This window comes from Cinclus cinclus, chromosome 12 (genome assembly GCF_963662255.1).
Source record: "Cinclus cinclus chromosome 12, bCinCin1.1, whole genome shotgun sequence".
NCBI lineage: Eukaryota > Metazoa > Chordata > Aves > Passeriformes > Cinclidae > Cinclus > Cinclus cinclus.
In genome coordinates, this window is record NC_085057.1 from 11,738,147 (window position 1) to 11,762,669 (window position 24,523).

General features: G+C 47.1%; 1 protein-coding gene across 2 annotated transcripts; it reads left to right on the forward strand.

Annotated features, from left to right (window-relative positions):
- The first annotated feature begins 3,626 nt into the window (after window positions 1–3,626).
- Window positions 3,627–24,118, forward strand: RAB7A (RAB7A, member RAS oncogene family). 2 transcript variants are annotated; one of them, XM_062500726.1, is made up of 6 exons: window positions 3,627–3,701; window positions 19,743–19,803; window positions 20,899–21,025; window positions 21,806–22,024; window positions 22,508–22,636; window positions 22,774–24,118. In XM_062500726.1, exons 2-6 carry the CDS (start codon window positions 19,751–19,753, stop codon window positions 22,867–22,869), a joined length of 624 nt encoding a protein of 207 aa, XP_062356710.1. In that variant the 5' UTR covers window positions 3,627–3,701; window positions 19,743–19,750; the 3' UTR covers window positions 22,870–24,118. The 2 variants fall into 2 exon arrangements, with proteins under 2 accessions (XP_062356710.1, XP_062356711.1); XM_062500727.1 differs by lacking the exon at window positions 3,627–3,701 and adding an exon at window positions 15,871–15,892.
- Window positions 24,119–24,523: the final 405 nt, after the last annotated feature.

Here is a 24,523-nt window from a genome sequence, read left to right on the forward strand (position 1 = left end):
AGTATCAAAGAGATGACAACTCTGTAGTGGTCTTGTGGCTGTTGCTGTTGAACAGGGGGAAGCTGTCCAAAGAGTCCAAAGCAATTTCTTTTATGTGTCTCTTGTGTCTGGTGTGAGGGGGCTTGGCACAAGTTGGTTTTGCATCACTGCAGGTCAGCCCCACCCTCCCTGTGGGGCTCAGGCTTCAGTGGCTGCATTTAGACCCTCTACCAGTGCTTTGTCTTTAAGATGTTCATTCTCCAGCAGATGCATTTTCTCAGTGAGCACAGACATAATCCCTGCACTGTGTTCAATGTCCTCTGCACCACAGATTGGAGATCTGCCATGAGGTAGAGTGGCTGCAGTTGCTTCCTATAGTTGGTATCTGGTGATCAAGTCTTGTCCTTTTTGACAGAGCCACCTTTCTGGTTTCATGTGATGCTGCTTTATGACTTGGAAACTATCTGAAGATTGCAAAGGTGAAAGCATTAGTAGATTACCAGAGCAGTATTTGTACTGCCGGCAGTAATTAGGGGACAGGGCGGGCAAAAGACTGAGTCTGTGCTCTTGCCAGTGGAAAGGCATAGGTGGTTATAAAATAGCAGATTTCTAACGAACAAAATGCCAGCAGAAGCAGGGGGAATCTGCTTTAGACAAGATAAATCAAATAACGACAAAGACTGGAGTACCAAAGCAAGATTTTGTGTGTTTACTGGTTTTTAGTTCCCTTTTAAAATGTTCTTATGTTAGATCCTTATAATGCTAATTTGAGGAAGCAGGTCTGGAAGGCCAAAGTTGACAAGGGAAGCATTGCACAGCCGTCTGAGAGAGGACAGCTACACACAGGAAGCTCTGGACAGTCAGTTTTCACTGAGGCACAGCCACCATAGGCTGGTGTGACATCTTTCTGGACACAGAGGCAAAGAAGGGTCCCAGGTCTGTTCCCAGCCATGAGGGGGAGGGACTGCAGGACTCTGAAGAGTTGAAACATGCTGAACAAGTATCAGGGGAATAAAGAGACTTTCCCAAAGCTTTTAATGTCACAGATGGCCAGGGGTGGTGTAGCTGTGTGTCCACGGAAGAGGGTAAATATGGGGAATCTCAGATGCTCTCAGCTCATGTCAGGGATCTGTAGGTGCTGCAGCTGAGGTGATATCCTCCCTGGGCCTCTCTGCAGGTGATTTTGTATCGCTGTTCACTCTATCATCTCATGAATGAGAAGGGAAAGGGAGGGGCTCTTTCTGTCCAAGGATAGAAGCAAAGAGGTGGTGTAAGACATATAATATTTTATTGTCTCTAATTGGATCAGGAAGATTAGTAAATAGAGATTAGGTGACACAAAAGGAAGAAAATCAAAGCAGGAGACATTCTCACTTCCTGGTTTAGAGGAACGAGTGCATGAAATAGGTTGAGGTTTCTGCACTTCAGAATGTAAATGCCTAAAGACCTGTTCCTGTGACCTCAGAGATCTACTCAGCTGTGTGAATATCCCTCAAGGATAGAGAATTGATTTCTTCAGAGCAGTGTTAGTGATTTGGAACGACTGGCATTTGGTTTCAAACTGACGCGTTTTTATGGGTTTTCATTGGGGTTTTGACATTTTACACTTTCCTTCGCAAGCTGCTAAAACTGAATGCTGCTCACTGCAGCACACTCTGGTGTCCCCCAGGGCACGTGTTTATTTTGATGGGGAGGGGAGATGGGGGCACGTTAAGAGCCATAGAACAATACTTCCATTTACCACCTCGTTACCACCGTCCTTCTACTTTCACTCTGCCACTATGAATGTAGCTCCCATCCTGGACAGCAGGGACCTGTCTGCTGCCACTGGTCCTCCAGAGTGCCAGGACCTCTATGTTCTTTGAGGCAAGCAGGATCTTGCCTCATCAGATTAAGAAAATGCTGTGCTCCCACTGAGGATCAGAAAGCATCTGTTGGTCAAGAGCAAGTGGCACAGGAACTTTTTATGAAGTTCTGCATAACAAAGGTCTGTAATAGGTGGTGCCAGGATTGCTCTGCAATACAGGAGAAAATTTCACTCATAGTTTTTGTTTGCTTTTCATATTGTGTAGAAAAAATTTAAAAAGGAAACTTTTAGGAAAAGAGAGCTGAGGAACACCCAGTAATTTGCCATTAATGTCTGCCCATAACAGCCCAGCATGTGGATCTCCTGTTAAAGGCAATGTACTGGTACAAGCCAGTGCTCTGCTCCACCAGCTGCTGATGTGCTGAAGGCTATTCCTCTTTTTCCAGTCTGCATTTTAACTGGTTCCAGGTTTTTCTGCAGCTCTTCGAATCTAATGAGGCACCCTAAAAGTACTAATAAATTGTTGCTAAAAGTTCCTTTCTCTGGAATCTGGAGCATCTCTGTTATAAGGAGAGACTGCAGCAGCTGGGCCTGTGTAGTCTGGGGAAGACTGAGAGGGGATCTGTAATCCATACAAATATCTCAAAGGCAGCTGCCAAGAGGATGGTGCCAGACTCTTTTTGGTGGAGACCAGCAACAGCCATAAATGAAAACTCAAGAAATTCCACCTCAATATGAGAAATAATTTCTTTATGTTGAGGGTGGCAGAGCCCTGGAACAGCTGGAGACGTTCAAATCCCACCTGGACGTGTTCCTGTGTCACCTGCTTTGGGTGATCCTGCCTTGACAAGGGGGCTGGGCTGGATGATCTCCAGAGGTGTCTTCCAACCCTAACAAGTCTGTGATTGTGTGATTTTCTTTTTAATATTGCTGGAAGTAGCATCGGTCCTCTATTATCTTTCATTAGCTTTAAAAATACTTTTTTTCCCATGGTTGATCTCCTGAGTTCACAAGCTAACTAAACCCACAGCAGTCACATGACTTGGATGAATAATAATATTCAAGTAATTGCTGAGTAATAAAATGATCTTGCTGCCAACACAGAGTAGAAAATATGGATTTGGCTTGTAACACCACCAGAACAGTTGTTACCCCATGGATTAAGGTCCAGGGACTTCAAAGCGTCCCATTTTACTTGCCTGCACTATTGATGTTGGTGCTGACAATTGCTTGGCTAATAAACCTGAATGTATATTCAACTGGCATATTTTATCTCCTTTTCTGACAAGCACTGTTGCTACTACCCCACTTTAGATTACACCTGAGAGTAAAAATTTATAAACATTAAATACATACAATCTAAAATGTAGCCCCTTTATTTCTAATGGCAGTAACAAAGGTGGGGTTTTTTTTCACGTAGGAATTTAACTGTGAAGGACTCCGTGCTAGTTCTTCAATACATTTTAGAAGACACCAAAGAACAGGTTTGTGCCGGTGTGTCCCCATCCTTTTTTTCTGCAAGCGTGAAGGTTTCTTTGGCCCTTTCCTCCTCCCCTCAGCCCAGGGTGCGGTGTTCACTGCCTTGCTGCGATGGAAGCCCGCTGGGGAGGCAGATACCTTCCCAACCCTCCCCTCTGTGCGGGCTCCGGTGGTACCACAAACATTTATTTCCCGACAATCACGGAAACGAGGCCGGCGCTGGGCCGGCGTCTCGCACACAGCCCGGCCTCGGCAACCTAACATGGCGGGCGCGCTCCCGCGGTCACGTGGGGCCGTCGCGCGGTGACGTCAGGGCCCCGTGAGCGGAAGTTGTCGGGGAGGCGGAAGCGAGCGCGGGAGGCGGCGGGGCCCATTAAAGCCGACGAGGCGGGTGGGGGGCGCAGCGATCGGGGTCGGGCCGCGGCGGCAGCACCAGGTGAGCCCGGCGGTACTGGGGACCCCACGCGCTGCTGACGGGGATGGTGGGGGCGGCCTCACCCGGGCGGGGAGAGCTCCTCCCGGCCACTCCCCGGCACCGGGGGGCCCGCGGCGGAGGCGGCGCTGTCTCGGTGCTCCCGGCCGGCTTTGCACCGGAGCCCGTCTCGTCTGCCCGCCCCGAGGCGGGTCTGGGCGGCCGCGCTGCCGGCGCCGAGCTCCCTGGAGCTGGGCCCGGCGCTGCCCTCGGGACAATACGGCGGGGGGTGGGGGGGGGTCTCCTCAGGAAGGGGCTCCTCCCCGAGGGCCTTTCCCGGGATGCACGTTTCATCAGGCCTTTGTGGAGTCTCCTCTGCTGAGAGGCTCGTGGAGGCCCGAGCAATGCCTCCCGGGGAGGGAGCGCATTGTCTGTGGCGTGTGGAGCCGCTGTACCTCCTCGCGGAGCCTGAAGAGGCTTCGGGGTAGCCGGTGGCCGAAGGAGGGCTGGGGCTGTGGGGGGGGCGCTGGGCCGGTGAAACGCTGCTCTGGGGGCCGGTGGGGATCGCTTTTAACAGGAACTGGCAGCCTCGGGAGCAATTGATCTGACCAAAGAGACGGCCGAGGAGACTGGCAGTTATTGCGAAAGTAGCTGTCGGTGTGTGTAAAGCCTGAGTCAGTTCTAAGAACTATTAGAGTGGATGTTAGAAGTGCTTTTGTCTGTGAGTGTATAATAAGGTAAATTAAGTGATAGATGCATTATTAGTTTCCATGTATACAGAGAGAGACTAATAAATATGGAAATGCCTAATGGTTGTACTTAATTGTATTCCCTGTAAATAGAGGGATTATTTTAGTAGTAAAAAGGCTGACTTAATCTGAAGTAGGATAGTTAACCTCAGCATCAAAATTAGTATGTTTTATGTAGTAACTCTAGGCCTTTTGTTCTCAAAGCTGGAATTTTCAGTATTATTTCCTGGAAAACTCCAAATGTTTGCTGATATGTTGTGATCTGTGTGTATGGGATTTTTATATGTAAGCTGAGAACACATGACAGAATGAAGTCCCCCCAGCTGTAAGCAAGCTGTTCTTTGACACTTGCTGGTATGGAGCATTTAAAGCTTTCAGTACTTGTCACTGCCTGGCCAGCTCTGGCCTGTGCCTAACAGTCTGTGTATCCATGTGTGAATTTGATCTGGGGAAGTGGAGAATTCTCTTTTTAGGGGAATGGTGTGTAAGTAGCTATGCCACAGTGTTTGGCTGGCTGTGACTTGAAGGCTGCTGTGGTGCTAGTGGTGTGTGAATAGTAGCTTCAGCCCAGCTATGGTTCCAGTAGAACCGGGCTGCTGGAGTTGGTGTACCCTGCTCTCAGGAGCTGAATTTGAGGTTAAAGTGGGTGGAGTCATTTGAATATTCCTTGTTAAATAATCAAGGCTTCGTTGCTGTACTTACTCAGGAAGAACAAGTATACTTTTCTTTCCCCCTTTCCCTTGTGACTCCCAACAGCTGACTGAACACATGACTTGCCCTCCATGCACTAATGAGTGGACCCACCATGCCTGCCCGGCCTGAGTCCTCAGAATTAAAGCAGCTCTAATACTGTTGACTTTCAAGCACTGCCTTTTTTTTGGGGGGGGGGTTTGTTTTTTCTTTACTCTTTGTGCTGTTATGTTAATACCCTGCATCTGGTGTAGAAAGGCTGTTAGATGGGGTCTAATCTGACGCCTCAATAAGGAAGATTTCTGAAATAGTAGTTTCTTTCTCTCCAAACATCTAATGCAAAGTATAACTGATAAGATGGCAGGGAATAGCTGTGTTAAACATTCTTCTTCCCTGTGTTGTCTTGCAGTGGTCCCTGTCCTCAAACTCCAGTATCCTGATAATAGCTCAGCACAGAATCACGGAATATCCTGAGTTAGAAGGGACATACATGGATCATAGAAGTTGAATTCCTGGCCCTCCATAGAAGTTCAGTTCCTGGGTGTGGACACCCCCACATGTGCCTGAGTGCTCAAGTGCTCTTGAGCTCTGGCAGGCTCAGGGCCATGGCCACTTCCTTGGGGACTGCTTCCCTTGGGAGCCTGCTCCAGTGCCCAGCCACCCTTTGGGTAAAGAACTTTTCCCCTATATCCAGCCTACACCTGTTTTGACAAAGCTTCATGCTGTTCTCTTGATCCTGTCTCTGGTCACCAGAGTGAAGAGGTGGTGAACAGGATACCCTGAATTGTACCTTCAAGGTGACAAGAATTTAAATAATTGCGTTGCAGAGTCTGCACTACAAGCATCCTGACCCTCCTGCCAAACACAGGGGATCAAACTCTTTGAGTAGCACAGACATGTTACAACACTGATAAATCCTTAACTAAAATTGTAGAATGTACAAGCTTTGCTCTGAAGTGACCTGAGAAAGATAGGACTTTGCTTAGTCTGCTAATCAAAATGAAAGCTTTTGAGCAGGAAGGTTACCAGATTTGTTTTCTGCAACACCTTCTTAAAGCTCATGTTTTAAGAAACTTGTTTCAGAAGGTTGTGAGAATTACCTGTTGGAGCAAATCTCTGGTAAAGCTTGTCCTTGAGGAAACATGACAATTACCATCAAACCATCTGTGCAAAACTATAAATAGCTCTGTCTCTAACATGTATGGGATTTTGGTCTGACTTCTGTGTGAAAATGAGACTACTTTATGCAGAACTTAACATTTAGCTGTAAACAAAATTTCTTGTGCTTGGTTAGGGTGTGTTTTTTAAATGCTGCATTGTGAGAGAGGGTTTGCAGGTACCTGGCTCGAGAATAAGGGCTATGAAATAGGGCACTTGAATATTTGCATTCTCTGAAACTGGTGGATAAAGTGTGTTCACAGGTACTTATTGTTGCATGTCCCTGCCTTTAGAATACAGCAATGTTGTTATTAACTGAAGTAAATTGAACCTTTGTGAAACAAGTACAGAACCCTCACCTTGCATGTTGCCAGTGTTTCCTTATGTCTTCCTGGCTTCTCCTTGGCTGTGACCTGACTTGCTCTGAAGTCCTTGTTATTAGGGCCTGATGGACCTAAGATTCCCTTGCCGAGCTGTAGAGTGACTTAAAGATTGTTGCCTCCATAGAGGGGAGTCCAGCTAAGACCTTGCCTAAATGCTGAACTTGGTTGGGCAGTAGCATGTGCTGCTTTTCTGACAGCAATCGTGCATCCTTCAGATGCTGAAGTACTTAATTGTTTCACAGCATTGTCTTGATGATTGCAGTTTGTCTGATGAGAGTTGAGTTGGCTTCCCTCTGCAGCTTCCTAAAATGATCTTCTGTAGTTGCTTTGTAACAGTCTGCCTTCAGATATAGCTGTGACCGGAGATTGTGAGGGTAAAACTGTCACAGTGTGCAGCACCAATCCAAACGTGAGCTGTGCATCTCAAAACGGAATTAGGTATGGGTAATTAATTGAATGACAGTAGTTAATATACCATACTTATGTCTGCAGTGGTTGAAGGTCCCATTTCTCTTTAAATGCACCTTGAATAAAGCTTGCAAATGAGCGTCCAAGCTCAGGAACTGCATGTGTGCTGCTCAGAAACAGCAGGCGATGAAGGGGATGCCTCTGTGTCACTTGGTTCCCCTCTGGCTCTCGGTGTGCTTGTTGCCTTTGCTCTCTGTTGGTAGGGATGCAGCTCTCGAGCCCAGCGTGCTGCTGCATTTTGTGCTGGTGGAGATCTGCCCTGGTGATGTCATCGCTGCTGTGAGCGCTGCTCCTGAGAGGCTGCTCCTCCTCTCCGGTGCCAGCAACCAGTGCTCTGCCTGTGGGGGAAGCTTTGCCAACACTGCTGTTGCTACCTCCTGGTCAATGACCCAGGGAAGGGAAGCAAGCTCATCAAGGCCACTGAAGTGTGTTGATTTGAGGCTTATCTCAAATAGCCTTGATTTCTCTTGCCAGGAAACCTGTTTTTGAGGCCATGTCTGTCTTCACAGGGCAATGAAGCTTCAGGACATGATGAGATGGGATTGAAGTGTAAACCTGTGGCACAGATTTCTAGCTGTATGATTTAAAGGCACTTGATACAATGAATGATTTGCTCTTTCTTCTGCATAACCACTTAAAATGATAATTTAAGGTGACTAATTGTGTCTTAACTGTACTTGCATGAGTTTCAAGCAGAAACTGTTAAATGAAATTTAATAGATCCTTTAATGTCAATTAAAAGACTTAATATTTTTTCTTGAGTCTATCCTGTATACTGTAACTTTGGTCATTTGAGAGACAAAGTGGACTAATGAAGTGGTGGCCATCAGCTGGAGCTGCCTTCAGAGCCAACCTGTCTGGAATACCTGGACCTTGGTTACTGGGGCTACCAGTTTATCTGACGAGTCTGTGCTGAGCCCTTGAACTCCTTCCAGCTGGAAGCAGAATCCTCTTCAAAGTAACCTGTTTGGTGCTTGTCTCCCTCAAGTGGGCTGAGTCACTTGGCTCCCAGACGTGGATAATGATATCTGGAGTCTAAACTGGCACAGTCGTGACATTCTCTTGAGCATGAGCAGTGAGAGGGTTTTAGCTGAGACATGCCTAGGCCTGAGCCTTTCCCCTGCCTAACAAGATGCCATTTGCCCACAGAGTTCTCTGAACCTCACCATGTGAGTGAGGTTTTTATTGGACCTGTGCGGAGCTTCATCTAGAGAATAGGTCAAGTGTTAAAGTATTGATGCAGGATCTGTGCAAGAGGTATGAGGGTGTGAAGTATGAGTGTGAAACTGAGTATCCACAGTATGAATTCCTTGTTAGTCACTGACTTCAGCTGTCATGGAAAGTTACCTGTTGCACCTGTCCCATCCTGGTACTGAAATACTTGTCCTTCCTGCTCTGCAAACCACATTAGTATAGTATTGAGTGTGTGTAGGATCAAGAGTTTTGCTCACAGATCAAGGTGTAGTTCTTAGATTACAACCTGTCTCTAGAGAAAGCTTTCTCTCTAGAAGACTCATGACTGAGAACAGGACCTCCTGGAAGGAGGAGTAACTGTTTTGCCATTATGGTTGATCTGGTGCTTCCCTACATCTGCTAGTCTGCTAGTAGGATCACCCATCAATATTTGTCCTTGATCCTCTATCAAGTTTCTTAAGGTGCAGGAGATGCAATATTCACTCTCTGGTCTGAATATCAGGTGTAAGTTATAGCCTCTGGCAGACCTCCTAAGGGCTGTCATTTGACTTGGTCAAAGTCTCCTTTTAGTCTCTTGTTTCCTGCCCAGCCTCTAGGAACTCTGGCAGCCAGGAGTGGATAAACAAGGCTTGTTTACCACTGACAAGGTCTGAGATCTCTGCTTTGCTTACCACTGTGAAAGTTATCTATTTGTGTTTCTGAAACTGAAAGCATGACAGGAGTGTGTGAAAACTTAAACTGTAGTCAAAACTAGAAATTAATCTGAGCACTTTAAAAATACTGTCAGATATGGCAAAAATCTAAGAACTCAACTGTTGGTTAGTGGCCTGGCTAACTTAGAATATTTTGAATTGGACAGCCTTATCTTCTGAAGACATAGATTAAAACCCAGCTGCCTCTGGCACTGTTTTACAGAAAGCAGTAAGGGAGTTGTCACTCAGGGTATGGCCTGATGTGAGAACTGTGTCGGGCTCTTGATATTCATGTCAGGGTTACTAATACTGTTGGGTGGCTGCATGCCAGAAGGCCAACAGATACCACTGTATAAACTGGGCTGTATGAGCACTAGAGCTGTGTTCCAGTTAGTTCAAGATTTATTTTACTGAGTGGAAAGCTGTCCACCAAGGAGGCCATCGTGGTAGAGGCGTCATGGAAGCTGTGCTGGTGTAGCTGCAGCGCTTTGCGTAGGCAAGGCCCTTAGTCAAGACACATGGCTTGTTGCCTAGTGTCTCCCAGCAGCCAGCTATGTGCTCAACTCTCCTCCCACATCCTGAGATTGTCTCCCCCAGGGCAGAATAGGGGAAGTTAAGCTTGCTCTGATAAAGGGGGAGGGGTGTTAAAGCAAGCATGCCTGTTCTTGTAACAGCTTCATCCTTGGGGGAAATCTGCTGGGAACTACCTGAAATCCTGTAGGATTTAACAGGGGAGCTGCATCTTCCTGGAAGGAGAGGCACAGCAATACTGATTCATTCATACTGAATGGCATGACGTTCTTGACATTATTTGAGCCTCCAAGAGAAGAGGCTTGAGGCAGTTGCTGTCAGTCTGTTAGGGTATATCTGCCCAATCCTGAGAGGCTATTTTGTGGTGTAAAGGCCATTTAGCTATTGGAGGAATCAGTGGACTAAAACTTCATTACTGGAAACATCCAGCTTTTAGTGAAGCTTCTGGGTTTGGCTTTCTTATAAAGATGTCTTCCTGTAACCTGAAGGGTTCTACTTCAGCAACCCTGGCTTGCTTTCTGGGAATCCTGGTCTTGTTAGTGTGTAGCATTAGCTTCAAAAGGATCTTCCTGGACTCCTCTCCTGCCACAGCTGCAGTCTCCCCTACCTGCTACCCACTGTGGAGATGATGGGAATCATCCTCAGGTTGTTGAGGAGCAAAGTGATCCACCCAAGTTGGCTGCCCAGCATAGCTGGCTGCATTCCTGGGGACGTTGTCTTCACTCCCTTCCTTCCACTGCTTTGGCTCAGTGTGGCTATCACCTGGGAGAATCCTACATGTGTTCCTGTGATTTTAGGCTTAGCAGCAGTGTGGGCAAAGTACTGTTCCTGTAGACAGCAAGAAATGCCCTCCAGACCTTTCCCACTGCTCCTAAGCACACTCTTGGTCTGACTGAACATGGAAAAACATATGCTGTGGTACTGTAAGCAAATGCATTTTCATGATTGTTTTGCTCCCACTTGCAAGCCATGTAGTCAGATCAACATGATCCTTCCTCACAAGAAGGTGGCTGTTGTGATATCTAAACCAGTAGAAATCAGAGATTAGTTTTTGGCATTAGAGGTGGCGTTAAGTCTTACATAGCTTGAACTTTTCTAGAGTAGAGTCATAATTCATTATGGCAGCTTTAGAGCCAAAAACTTGATCATTTCCACAGGTAGTATTTAAACTTTGTGCAGCATAGAACAACTCTCATCTGGGAAAACGTCAAGAGGTGTAACAGGCCAGTGAATCAGTGAGGCTTGGACTGAAGAGCTTGGCTTTGCGAACTTGGGCTTTGAGCCTAACTGATCATATGCATCACTGCCTCTCAGGAATGCAGTGCTCTCCAGATCTGAGCCCTAAGCCAAGCTGAGACCTCAGGCAGGGCAGACGCCTTCTCATGTTTGAGTCCTGTGATTTCATGGCCAACATGGCTCCTATCAGTGGCATTGCTTCTGCCTTCCCTGTGTTGTCTGGACTATGGCAAGATGGATGTTGGCATGTCTCCTTCCAGTGAACTCTGAGTCTTTGCTCACACCAGGGATGTGTGATAGAGCCTTCAGCTGAGAACTGAGGGGATGTCTGAGGCAAGCTAAAACCTTATTCCCACTGAAAGGAGTTCCTTACCCAGCACTTGCTCCAGAGCTTCCTTGATCACACCAAGAAGCTATTATGCTCAAAACTGATCCTAAGCTTCTGTTTCCCAGCTGGGTTTTCTGCTATTTCTCCAAGCTGCATGTTGCCCCATTATTCTCTTCCTTTAGTGCTGAACTGTTTTAAGGGTGTGTTACCCATAAACAGGAGGCAGCACAATATTTGTGTAGGCCTAGTGTCAGCTCCATCTGGGAGCTACTTCAGACCATGTCAGTTGGCTTTTAGCACTGTCACTCTGGTTTGGAGCCCATGTTGAAGCAGACAATGAGCAGAACTTGAAGCCATGTGGCTGAGCTGCTGCTGCTGGTTCCTAAGCTTCACTCAGTTCTAGAGCAGCTGCTCCAGCACTGGAGGCTGCAACTGCACCCTCAAAAGGAGGTGGAGAGTTACTGCAGACAGCTGTAGTCTAAAAAACTAATTCCTCTGGGACACTGAATGATGTTCTAAGATTCGATTCTGATCTGAGTTGTCAATGTGCTAGCAGACATCTAAAGCTCTAGGCTGTTCTTCAAGAAGGTGAAGTTTTTGGTACAGGACTCTCAGATGGGGTGGGATATACTGGACAGTGTATTTACACCTGATAGCTTGTAATATGATGTTTTACACAGGGTGTCAAAAGTTAGGTTGCAGCTGAGGCTTCTAGCTCCATGAGTAAAGGTAATTTCTGCCTCACAGGGCTGTCTGGGAAAGGAAAGGTATCAACTGAACAGAAGCCTGCTCTTGGTGGAGCAGTAAGCAGCAGGCAGCTGAGCTGCTCCTCTTAAGGAGGGAATGAGGAGCTGTGCTTGAGCTTTTGGCTGGGTACCAGCAGGAGGGAATATATTGGTTAGAACAGCAACATAAATGTGTTTGGAAGAAGGAGGTGGAAATCAGTTTTGAGATGCTATTGATAGAACAGCAGCTAGAGTGAAGCTTCAGTGGAACTGTCACAGGAATATTCTGCCAGCTGCTTTTGGTGTGGGTTCAACTGACTGCTGCTCCATGGTGCATCTGCGAGGCCTGAAGGCACCTCTGATTGCATGGACTGTAGGAGCCCATTGCCCTCAAAAACAACCTCTTTACAGGGAGTAGTTCCTGCAAGTTGTCAGCCCAAATGACAAGATGTTCCCGATTTCCTTTTTAGGCACAGCACGTGTCCCCACTAAATGTGAGGCTTTTCTCATTGGTATTTTCCAGTGAGCTGGGGAAGCTGAGCTCCTGATAGTCCTGTCATGGCAGTAGAAGAGAGTACAGTCCTGCTTGTGCAGCCTTTGTCCGTGAAGACTCAACCTGCTGTTACAATTTCCTATGCTTCTGTAGTAGTCCTCAATGTGAGGATGCTGGATTTATGTTCCACCTGTAGAACACCCAGGTTTGGTAAGGAAAATACGCAGGCTCTGTAGCAGTCAAAAGCATCAAAGGCATCCATATTTCTAGCTTCTTCCTTGAAGGCAGCTTGGCATCCCTTAAGCCATGTTACAGAATTAACAGCCCCTGCTGACTGTCTTCTGGCTACTGCTGTGCTTTTGCCCAGCTGAAAAGCAGGACTTCTGTCCTCTTTGTGGGCTGTTGTGTTGCTCTTGGAGGAATGCAAGTGATGTGTTAAATTTTAGTATCCATTGGTCTCAGATTTGTGTTGAACTGTTCAGGCAGTCACTTGTAGCTTTGTATTGGTTGACACCTTGTTAGTAATGCCTGTCTGACCAGCCAGTGGGAACCAAGCTGTTGTTAAATTGTGACTAGTAAAGTTTGTTCAGCCCCATCTGGGCTCTGCTGCAGATGGAGTTTGAGGCTTCAGTACCAAGAGTGTCTGGACTGCTTGTACACTCTGCAACTGTGACTCAGATTAACTAATGGCAATAACAGGCCATCCTTTCCTCAGGATGAGGCCTTGCTTTTTCAGAGTAGCTGAGAAATTGGATCAAATTAATATATCTACTTAAAGGTTCGGCTAAAGCATGGCAAAGTATAGTGTGACCATGGGGCAAGTGGTATTTGCCAGGCTGTTTGGTGTGCTTGGTCCTCTAAAACCAGGATATATGTTCAGTGGCCATCTCATTTCAGTGTCTGAAGATCTAAGCAGACATAAGGCCTTGAAATGACAAATGTGCTAGGGAGCTTGCTACTTTTGAGAGGGAACTGTTTCAGTCTGACTGAGCTGGTCCTGGATCATATTTCTAGCTTCAGTTTCCTTGAAGAAATCCTGAGCCCAGTGAGGGAGGAAGGAGGGAATAAAAATAGCTCTTGGTAGTACAGAGACATCCATGCAAGAGAACAGTAAGTAGATGTGCTGTTTCTGTGCAAAAGTGCATTTAGCTGCATTTTGGGACACTTTTCTCACATTTCAGGACACAAGGTTCTTCCAGAACACAAGGGTTGCTCTTGTCTGGTCACTGTGGTGAGCATGCTGTTGTGTGTGGTAGCCCCTAATGGAGACCTGATCTGTCCACATCAGCTTGTTCATGGTGGGTGTTTTTGCTAAAAGTCTGGGGGACAGTGGAAGCTCTGCTTATCAGCCACAGCACACAGAACAGAGCTGCAGTGCTTCAGGTTCAAATACACCTTTTTGTGTGATACCTGCTTCTTGTGCTGCTGGAACAGGGAGCAAAACTAGGCATCCATAACTCTTGAGTTTAGCTCTGTTCAATGCCTGCTGCGCTACCACTTTGTACCTTGTTGGTGTGGTGTTAAATATTCCTGGCAGAGGGCACAAAGCAAAATGTGCTGTCCAGCATCCTCACTTCAGTGCTGAGCTGGGTTCTAGCAGAAGGTGTAGGTGGCTGGCTGATAGCTGTAGTGATAGGGAATTCCTGTTCAAACATTCCAGCCCCTATAGACCTGTTAGGATTATGATTCCAACTGTTCAACAGCAAAGCTGAAACTGTAAAGACTGCTCAGCATCTTCAGAACTGGTATGGGTATGCTGCTGCTTAGGGAGCTTTGTCTTCCCTGGAGGTGAGATTGCCCTAGGGCTGGATGCTTTCATGATAACTGTCCATGTGCAACTTAGAATATTCCTTTTGCAAGGCCTGCTTCTGTTAAAGCACAGCTAATCTGAGGTCTGGTGAGCCATCAGTGCAAGTTACTACTGTTCCTTGCTTGTACCAACACAATTAATATTAAAATGCCTGCATTGTGACTTGACACATGAACATCTCTAAGGAATTCATAGCCTTCCATTTCTGCTTTGAGTTAAAGCAGCTGTCTTAATATAGCAAGGGAAAGGGCAGTTGTAATGTGCTCTGAAGCAACAAGAAAAACCTAATTAGACTTGGCATAGACTTTATTTGCTCTTGCATCTGAGCTGTAGTGCTATGAAGCTTCATAGGATGGTCTCTTCCTTTCAGATCAGCTAAGCCAGTGACACTTGCAGGTTAGGTGTTAGGGATTTTCCCTTGCTACTCCTGCAGGTGAGCTTTAAAGGTAATAACAGTATTGTGGGAGAGAGTATGCTATACCAACTTAATTTCCTGAGGGTCAGCATATCATTTATGGCTTGTTTGCTTAGAGGATAGGCATTGAAAATGGAGTGGAAGGTCTCCTCTCCTGTATTAGAGACATCTGTGTCATTTCTTTGGCACCAGTTAAGCCAGGAGGAAGAATGATGCTGATGATCAGCTCTTGGCTGATGTGGAATGTCAGGTGGCTCCTGAGCAGGGCTGGCTGGGTGTGCTGCTGTAGGCTGTGTTCTGAGCAGTCATGCAGATGACCTCTCTCAAAAAGATTTTATGCAGTGTGAAACAGAACTACTCATGTCAACTGTTAACAAACAAGTTTTTCTTTGTGATACCTTTGAAAAAGGAAGTGTTTGTTCAGAAGTGCTCCCGGTACTGGACACAAGCCTCATGTGAGCTCTTGCACTGCCATCTGAAGGGTGCCTCAACAGGGTGCTGCTCTAGAGTAAATGTGTCAAACACCATAAAGCAAGACAAACTGCATTATATAGTGCAAAATAGTCTTAGTGCTGAGTCAGTGGGACTCCATCCTATCTCAACCATTTTCTACAGGACATGAAGATGATTCCTTGTATTGTGCCAGAAAAACTCTGAAGTGTTTGTCTGTTTCTACCTGTAATGAGAAGATTATTAAAGAGGGCTTAGCCCATCAACTGACTGGGCTTCAAGGGAGCAACAGTCAAGGGTGGGAGACTGGGCAGTATCCACTGCTGGTCCCTGGCAGGGCTGGAGTTCCTCACTGCCTCATGGCCCACACCAAATATGCAGCTGTGGCAGCTCCTCCTGTGCTATGGCTCACATCCGTTGCATCACCTGGGATGGAAGCTGAGTGTCTCACCTGCCTGGTGTTGATGGGGCAGTGACAGCCCTTCACACTGCTGGGTAGCCTGTCGGCTATGACAAGAAGGCAGTGTCAGCTATGACAAGAAGGCAGTGTCAGCTCTGACTCAGCCTGGCTTCCTGTGGCTGCAGGTGGTTGCTCAGCTGAGTTGCTGAGTTACTTCTAAGGTAATGAATCTTGACAGAGCAGTTTTCCCTCCCCTCACAGTGGGACTTCAGGCTATGTTGAACTTGGGAGATAAGCATCCAGTGTGATTTAGTGTTGCAATTTAGGGCTCTGCAAATCCCTCCCTAAGCATGAGAACTAATGCCAGCTTGTCCAAAGCTGCTTCGAATACCAGGAGGTAGTGAGCTACAGCAGCAAGTGATACTGGAAACACTCTGAAGAAAATAGAAGCAGTTCCCAGAAGCATGCTGGGTTCTGGCACAGCCACTCCTGGGTGAGTTGTTTTCCTCTGTCCTGAGGAAATCAGGTGACTTGCACTGGACTGAACCTATGCAGATGTTTTTTGATAGTTCAGTGTACACAGCTGTCTTTAAGCTGTTTAAAAGCTCTGTTCACTTGCTTCTTGCTCCATCTGGGCTGTTTGTGCTGCACAAGTCTGGCTTGGCTGGCAAAAGTGTCACTTGTTATGTGCTTTGCCAATACAGGAGGTGCACAGGTGAGCTTCTGTGGTCTGTTGTCCCCATGGCTATAGGGGGAGACAAGCTATGATGTGTGGATCTTGGCAAGAGCTGAAGCAGAGCTGAGTGTTGGTGTTGTTGACAACTTTAGGCTGGCTCTATCTTGGCGAGCATAGCCGGGCTGTCAGCTGGATCAGTGAACAATGCAGTCCACTGGAAAAGGGAGGTGTGCTGACACTTGGGGCAACTGTCCTCCACATGCTCTCTGGCATCTGCTAACACCCATCTAAGGGTGGCATGAGCCTGTGGGTGACCTGTCACTGCTGCTTACACCACAGCCCCAGGCTGTTATCTCCTCAGCACTGAGTCCTGTTTAGCTGTGTCTCAAGGATCTCGTGAAGTTATGCAGGAAACCAGGAAGGCCAAAGCCCAACTAGAACTTAATCTGGCCACTGCGGTAAAAGACAATAAAATGTGTTTTTATACATTAGCTGCAAAAGGAGAGCTAAGGGGAACCCCCGTCCTTTATTGGATTTGGAGCGAAACATAGTGACAAAGCATGATGAAAAGGCTGCATTACTCTAGACACACTCAAAACTCTGGATGTGTGGGTGGATACTGAGGGAACTGTTGGAAGTGCTCCCTGAGCCCCTTTCAGTCCAGCAGTTGTGGCTCCCTCGGGAGGTCCCAGGACTGGAAGTTAGCAAATGAAGTGTCTATCTACAAGAAGGGTCAGAAGGAGGATCTGCAGAAGGCCTGTTAGTCTAACCTTGGTGCCAGAGAGGGTTATGGAGCAGATATCTTGAATGCCATCATACAACATGTACAGGACAACTGGGGATCAGGCCCAGTGAGCGTAAGTTTAGGAAAGGCAGCTCCTGCTTGACCAAGCTGTGACAAAATACCCTGCTTAGTATATCAGGTTGTGGATGTGGTCTGTCTGGATTTTAGTGCAGTCTTTGACACTGTTTCCCACAGCATGTTCCTGGAGAAGCGGGCTGCTCACAGCTTGGACAAGTGCACTGTTTGCTGGGTTAAAAAACTGGCTTGATGACTGGGTCCAGAGAGTGGTGCGGAATGGAATCACACCCAGCTGGCAGCTGGTCACCAGTGCTGTTCCCCTGGGGTCAGTAGTGGGGCCAGTCTTGTTTAATGTCTTTATCGATGCTCTGGGTGAGGGGATTGAGGGCACCCTCAGTACATTTACAGATGGCTCCAAGTTAGGTGGGAGTGTTGTTCTGCTGGAGGGTAGGAGGGCTCTGCTGAGGGGTCTGGACAGGCCGGATCAATGAGCCAAGACCAGTGGTGTGAGGTTCAACAAGGTAAAGGTGGATCCTGCCTTTGGGTCACAACCCCCTGCATCTCCAGGCTGGGGGCAGAGTGGCTGGAAAGCTGCCTGGCAGGAGAAGATCCGGGGGTGCTGGTTGACAGCAGCTGAACACGAGCCAGCGTGTGCCCGGGTGCCCAAGAAGGGCAGTGGCATCCTGGCTGGATCAGCAGTGGTGTGGCCAGCAGGAGCAGGGCAGTGATTGTCCCCCTGCACTGTCGAGGCCACAGCTCAAATCCTGGGTTCAGTTTTGGGCCCCTCACTACACAAAAGACACTGGGGGTCTGCAGTGTGTCCAGAGAAGGGATAGGGAGCTGGGGAAGGGTCTGGAAGCACAAGACTCTTTGGGAATGGCTGGGGGTGTTTAGCCTGGAGAAAAGGAGACTCAGGGGGCCCTTATGGCTCTACAACACCTGGGAGGAGATTGTAACCACACAGGGATCAGTCTCCTCTCCCAAGGTGTAACAAGTGACAGGACAAGAGGAAGCAGCCTCAAGTTGTACCTGGGAAGGTTTAGATTGGATATTAAGGAAAACTTCCTCACTAAAGGCACTGTCAAGCACTGGAATGGGCTGCCCAGTGCCCACCATTCCTGCATATGTTTAAAAGCTGTGCAGTTGTGGCACTGAGGGACATGAGTTAGTGGTGGCTTGGCATAGTTCCAGGCTAATGGTTGGACCCATTGGATGATTGTAGAGGTCTTTCCCAACCTAAAACAACCCTGTGACTGTGAGGTGGGTGCGGTCCAAAAAGGTGTAGCTGCAGGGGTGCTCCTTCAGCCTCTGCAGCATTCACTGACAGCAGAAGGCTAAAGCACTTAGTATCTTCTAACCTTAAAACCTGAGATGATTAAGATCTTTTGCAACTGGACTGCATCTAGAGAGAGGCTTTTACATCTTGAAGCCTCCTGTAGTAGTGGGGTGAAGTGGGTGTAGTTATGTAGCACCTTAGGCTGTTGTGTATCCCAGGAAGCACATAGCATCAAGCTGCTTGGAAGACATAAATCCCCGTTGTGTAGAAGCAAAGGCCTCCTTAGATGTGAAAATCAGGAATAGCTCCTGAAGAGTAGGAGTGTGCTATAATGAATGTGGCATAGCAGGATGGGAATTTTAGGGTAACCAAGTCCATAAGGCCGGTTGTCAAGGCTCTTTGAAGTCAAGTAGCACATCTATATCCATCTTGTGGCTCCTCTTGCTGAACTGAACCTGCAGGGCTCCTTCAGGGAAGCCAAGAAGTCCTTGTGTTGTTGAGCAGGTCAGTACCAAAACAGGGTCTGTGATCTGATCCAGCACATGAAAGTGGCTGCCCCCTCCCCAGAAGTGTGGAGAAGGGTCTCATGGTAGAAAGGGTGTGCTCAGCCACTGGCAAGACCTTGTACTTGCTCTCACCATGCTGAAGTGTATCCAGAAATGTATTCAGGCCTGCTGCAGCTGATGAACTTGTAGCTGCCTCACTTATCTGAAGGAGGGCAAATAAGTGTGAAACTCTGTGGAACTCAGCTCTCTTGCTAATTGGATGGTCCATTAGTGGTCCATGAAGTTTTTCAGTTGCAGGATACAACTAAACAAACAAGTCATCATCTAATGGAGTAGATGACCATCAGTAGGCTGCATGTTGAGGTTTGTCACTATAACCTTGTTAGACCACAGCTGAGGTGGCAGTAGTCAGCTTCCTGTGCCCTCAGAGAACCCACAGAGTCTGGTAGCAGTTTGATTTGTAACTCAGTTGCCTTGTGTTGCTGTTGTAGCTGCTTCAACCATAATATGTCCTTGGGAATTGGTTCTTTCACACTGCATAGTTGCTAGAGAAAGCTACTACTTCTCCAAGCTCATGATGGAGGAAGTGGTTTTTTTTTTTTTCCTTATTTTTTGCTGTGAAACTACTAAACAGCACAAAAAAGCTTGAGTCATGTTAGACACGTCCCTGCTTACCCTTCACTTTGTGGCATGTGTAAGAATTATTAGTCTGTGTTGGGAGCTGGTATGATTTACTGCGCTGCCTCCAGTCAAGGGAGATGGTCTGGACTAGTGTATCTACCAAATGGCCTGGAAATAGGATCCAGAAGGGTCTTGGTACAGTAAATGACAAGTGCTCAGCTCATCTACCTCTTGGTGTTAAATTGCTACTACTGGTCTGACACGGCCCAGCCTTTGCAGCGGGCAGACACCTGGTCAGTGCTGAGTGTAGCCTTGAACTGGAGTCTGGTTTCAGGAGTGCTGGGCCCTGCCTGTTGCTGGCTCCTTGCTGGGAATTAGGTTGCTCAGGCTCCAAACTTGCTGCTTGCTTTCTTGAGGAATTACATACAAATAGTTTGTGATGGGATTGTTCTTCCTTTCTAGTGTGAAAGATGACTTCTAGGAAGAAAGTGCTGCTGAAAGTCATCATCCTTGGAGACTCTGGGTAAGTGCAAGAGCCTTTAAGGTGCTAATCTGTATCTGGCTAGAGCAATGCTCTTGACCAGTGGGAGCCTGGATATACTGTAAGAAATCAGCAGTGCTGGGAGGAGAGATTTTTACAGCCAGTGATTGGCTGTGTTACCTCACAGGTCTAAGAACTCTTCACTGCCCTCTGTCTTGAATGTGTCCCTGTAGTTTAGTATCTTGAGGTCCTGCCACAATATTAAATGGGGAAAATGTGGTGGGCAGACCACTGCAGTAGCAGAGTGGAATAGCCTTTTGTAAGGAGGACATGTGTTGCTGGAATGAGTGCTTCACTTCAAAAAAATAAAAATAAACAAAAAAACCCCAAAACCACTAGTGACCATTCTTAGGTCACTTCCTAAAATTCTGTCTCTGTCAGAGACCTAATCTATACTGAGCCATCTGCTTTGCTTCTTTGGGCTAGCTGGAGCACACCCCTTGGAGTGAAAGGCTTTGCTCTGTGCTCTCAGCAAGGAGTCTGCTCTGCTGTCACAGGTTACTTGCTGTGCAGGCTGTAACCCGATTCCCATGACATAAGGCTTATTTATACCACTGTCCCCACAAGCTGTTGTTCAGGGAGTGTTTCTCAGCCACACAGAGGGCATGTGAGCCTCTAAGCTTGCTCCCTGGGGAGGATCTCCACCTCTGGGTGCCTAGCAGATGTGTTTGTGAGATGCTGCCATCTGAGATTCTGTTTTTCCACCTCCTCCTTCTGCAGAGGCTGAAGATTACTGTTTGTGATGGGTTTCTCTGAAGCGCTTCATCTTCCAAAATTGCCTTCATGGTCATAATATGATGTCTGTTCCTTACCAAGGATCAGATTAGTGATGGGGAAGTGAGGTTTCTCAGGATGTAATCCTTTGTATCCTTGGGTAGCTAATGCTCTTACTCAGCTGGTGCCTCAGCATCTCTTGGTGTGCAAGCCCCTTCTTGCAGAGGTGGGTGCTTTTTTCACTGGTTGAAAAGCCAGGAGGTTATGGGCAATGAAGGGCACTGGAATGTTCTCTTCAGGGTGGTTAACTTAAACATTGCTATAGAAAGCCTACCAAGTTTTCTTTTGTGCGTTCCTGTGCAGGGTGGGAAAGACATCGCTTATGAACCAATATGTGAACAAGAAATTCAGTAACCAGTACAAGGCTACGATAGGCGCAGACTTCCTGACAAAAGAGGTGATGGTGGATGACAGGCTAGTGACAATGCAGGTAAGGAAGGACTCTGCTCCCTGCTGCAAGGGGTGCCATCACCCCACTTGTGTGGTGTTGCCCAGATTGGTGTAGGGGGTCAGTGTACTGGGTGTGAATCTTGTTTGCACTGAACTTCTGGCAGACATAAGTGCTTCTGAGCTTCTCTGCAAATTTTTGTATGGGCTGAACAAGGGAATGCAAAGATTAATCTGGGTTTAGCTAGCAGCAGTGTTGCTAGGCTGTTTAAAAATATGGATTTGGTACTGCCAGTAAAGTAGATCTTGTTAGAAAGATTCACTTCCCTAGTGTTCAAGAACTGGAAAGGGCTGGAAAAGGACTCCCAAGGTCAACCATTTGTGTCACCCCAAGTCCTGTGGGTGTAGTGTTAACCTGCCCGCCTTCTTATGTCTCTGGTATCTGAAACTTTCATCTCTCCATGGTGAAACTGACTGCAAGGCGGCAGGAGCTGCAGCCATCAGAGGAGTGTTTGGACTCTGCTGGTATCCAGGTGCATTCAAGCACTGCAGGCACCTGCTGACCCCAATACCCAAGTCCTGCTTGCTCAGGACAAGGATATGTCCCTGGCTGAGGCTGAACGCAAAAAGGGTCAACTATCTTTAGAAGGTGTTTCTGGCTCTTGATGCTTAGTGCCTACAGAAATCCCCAAGCCTTCAGGTGTAGCTGTCTGCCTAGCTGGGGACTATATATGCCTGGTGGGGAGTTTTGGAATTAATGCCCTAATTGCAGACTGACTGTGTCAGAGTAGAGCTGGCTTATCTGCCCTGTCTTTTGCTCCAGATATGGGATACAGCAGGCCAAGAACGATTTCAGTCTCTGGGAGTTGCCTTCTACAGGGGAGCAGATTGCTGTGTGCTGGTATTTGATGTCACAGCTCCCAACACGTTCAAAACCCTAGACAGCTGGAGGGACGAATTCCTCATTCAGGCCAGTCCAAGGGATCCTGAGAATTTTCCTTTTGTTGTGCTGGGAAACAAGATTGACCTAGAAAACAGACAAGTGAGTACTGGGACTTACTAACCTCCTTTCTAGAAATTGCTGGGGTGGGAGACCTTGTACAAACACAGGAGGCTTACCTGAGAAACGGGAGTGGGAGGTGCTTGAGAGTGGCTCAGATGTTGTCTGCCACCAGAGAAGGGTTTCTCCTGCCTGGAGAGGTCAGACCCTTGTGCACAGCATGCTCCTGCCCACTGGTGGAAGGATTGCAGCAGCTTGCTTGAGAGGTTCAAGGAAAGGAGCTGCTTCTCCTCCCCCAGCTGTGCTGAGCAGTTCCTATGGGAGCAGGTCAGTGCTCTCTGGTCTCATTGCCCTTGGGCTGGGTATGTCAGGTGATGGGAAGTGGTCTTCTGTTCTGTTTCAAGGCTCTGGCTTTGATGAGGTCAGAGCTTCTCAGGTTGGATGTGAGAGATCTTTGTTCTTGCCCAAAAATAAAACCCCTCCCTGAACAGCAGAAGGTAGTGATGCTGCTCTCTGTCCACCCAGGTCACCACAAAAAGGGCACAAGCCTGGTGCTACAGTAAAAACAACATCCCCTACTTTGAAACCAGTGCCAAGGAGGCCATTAATGTGGAACAAGCTTTCCAGACGATTGCACGAAATGCACTTAAACAGGTAGGGAGGGGGCCAGGGTGCAGCCCAGTGCTGGTGCTGTGGGCAGCCTGGGGCTCACCCCCAGCCTTCCCCAGCTCCTTGCCTGCTGGGAGGTGTCTGCAGAGCCGTGGCATTAATTCCTCCTTCTCTCCCACTAGGAAACCGAAGTGGAACTTTACAATGAATTCCCTGAACCCATCAAACTAGACAAGACTGACCGAGCGAAGGCTTCTGCGGAGAGCTGCAGCTGCTGAGGGGATTGGGAGGGGTTGAGCACAGTCCTTCACAAATGAATATCACACTTAGGCCTTCAAACACACAGCCCCTCTTCTGTGTTTAAAATGAAATTACAAAAAAAAAAAAATAATGCATCTCCAGCTGCCAAAATCCACCCATCTCTCATGAGCATCTGAGTCCTGCACTTCAGAGCTCACGTCCCCACACCATCCACATCACACTTCAAGGTAACAGACCTTTCTCTTAGTTTAAAATGAAAACTCTTACGTATGTTTGGAACTGAATCTAATTCCAGGTGTCCAATGGAGAGAAACTGTTTACAGGTAATCTGTGTAACAAGTTACATACATTTTTAACTGTCTGGTGTTTTCCCCTGTGAAGGCTGCAACTGGAAAGGCTGATTACCCATAGTTCATTGCAAGCTCAGCACTCAGTCCGACTAGGTTGAGTTTTGTATGTATCTCTGTTAATGCTTGTTACTTTTAACTAATCAGATCTTTTTACAGTATCCATGTATTATGTAATGCTTCTTTAGGAAAAAATCTTATAGTACATGTTAATATATGCAACCAATTAAAAATGTATAAATTAGTGTAAAATTCCTGAATTACATGTTCAAGTACTGAAACACAGGTTGTGTAGAAAGTGAGGAGGACACTTGTGACCTGCGGCACGCTAGCAACACAGAGTCCAGATAGAGGCAGTATTCTGTACAGTAGAGATGAACTATGTAAGCCTTCTTGTTTTGAGGCCAAAAAGGCTTCATCTTCTGGAAAAATCTGTCTGGCTTCTTTGTATCTAAATTCTCAGATCTGCATAACAGCATTGATATGCACACTGGATTATTGGATTTAAAATTAAATACAGCTATGAAATGACCTCATTTGTTCACCTCCCTTACTGCTTAACTCCTGACATCCCGGAGCAAGCATGAGGAGCCAGAGTGGAGGTGTGCCTGTGGCTCTTTGTGCTGTGGAAGGAGCTCCTCTCCCACTCGGGGTGTGGTAACTGTTTCTTGATGAATGACCTGGACTATGAATCTTCCCTTTCTTCTTACTGACTGCTAATCTGGATTTTTGGTATGGAAAAACTTGGCAATCTAGTCCCTTTCCTCTCTTCCTTTCTTCCTAGTATTTGTTCTTGCGTTTGTAGCTTGCTTAAATGGAGCCCTTCTACCTGTTTTCCAGAGGTCTACATTCTAGTACGTAGGCTGAGCTCTTATGTAAAGAAACAAACATGATGCCAATAAACTTAACAAGAACGAGCCTTCTTGTTTACTCCTGTTTCTGACTCTTTTTTTTTTTTTTTTTTTTTTTTTTTTTTTTTCTCCCCTCTCCACTAACATGCCTTCTTTCCTCTGTCTAGTCACCATTCCAGCAAGCCAGTGCCTGCTACCTGAAGGACATTTGTGCTTTTTCCTTACTATAAAGTTTGTGCCTTCCAGCTTGGTTTTTAAGAGTGGGGTGAGCCAGCCCTGCTTGCTTGGCTGGGGCACTACTAGAGAGTTACCCCTCTGCTTCTCTGGAAGCTGCTTGCAGGGACAGGAATGATGCTGGATCAGATTCCTCAGTGAGGACAGTCCTTCAGCCCTGTTCCTGGACAGCCTTTGTGTTTTGGGACAGGCTGTTTAAAGCTCTTGCTGGCCTCCCCTTGGAGGGGTTATGTGAGCAG

Excerpts from the sequence above, each read along its gene's own strand:
- RAB7A (XM_062500726.1), top strand. The coding sequence starts at position 19,751 with ATGACTTCTAGGAAGAAAGTGCTGCTGAAAGTCATCATCCTTGGAGAC. Across the intron at positions 19,804-20,898 it reads ATCATCCTTGGAGACTCTGG|GGTGGGAAAGACATCGCTTA; the intron begins GTAAGTGCAAGA and ends GTTCCTGTGCAG. Across the intron at positions 21,026-21,805 it reads ACAGGCTAGTGACAATGCAG|ATATGGGATACAGCAGGCCA; the intron begins GTAAGGAAGGAC and ends CTTTTGCTCCAG.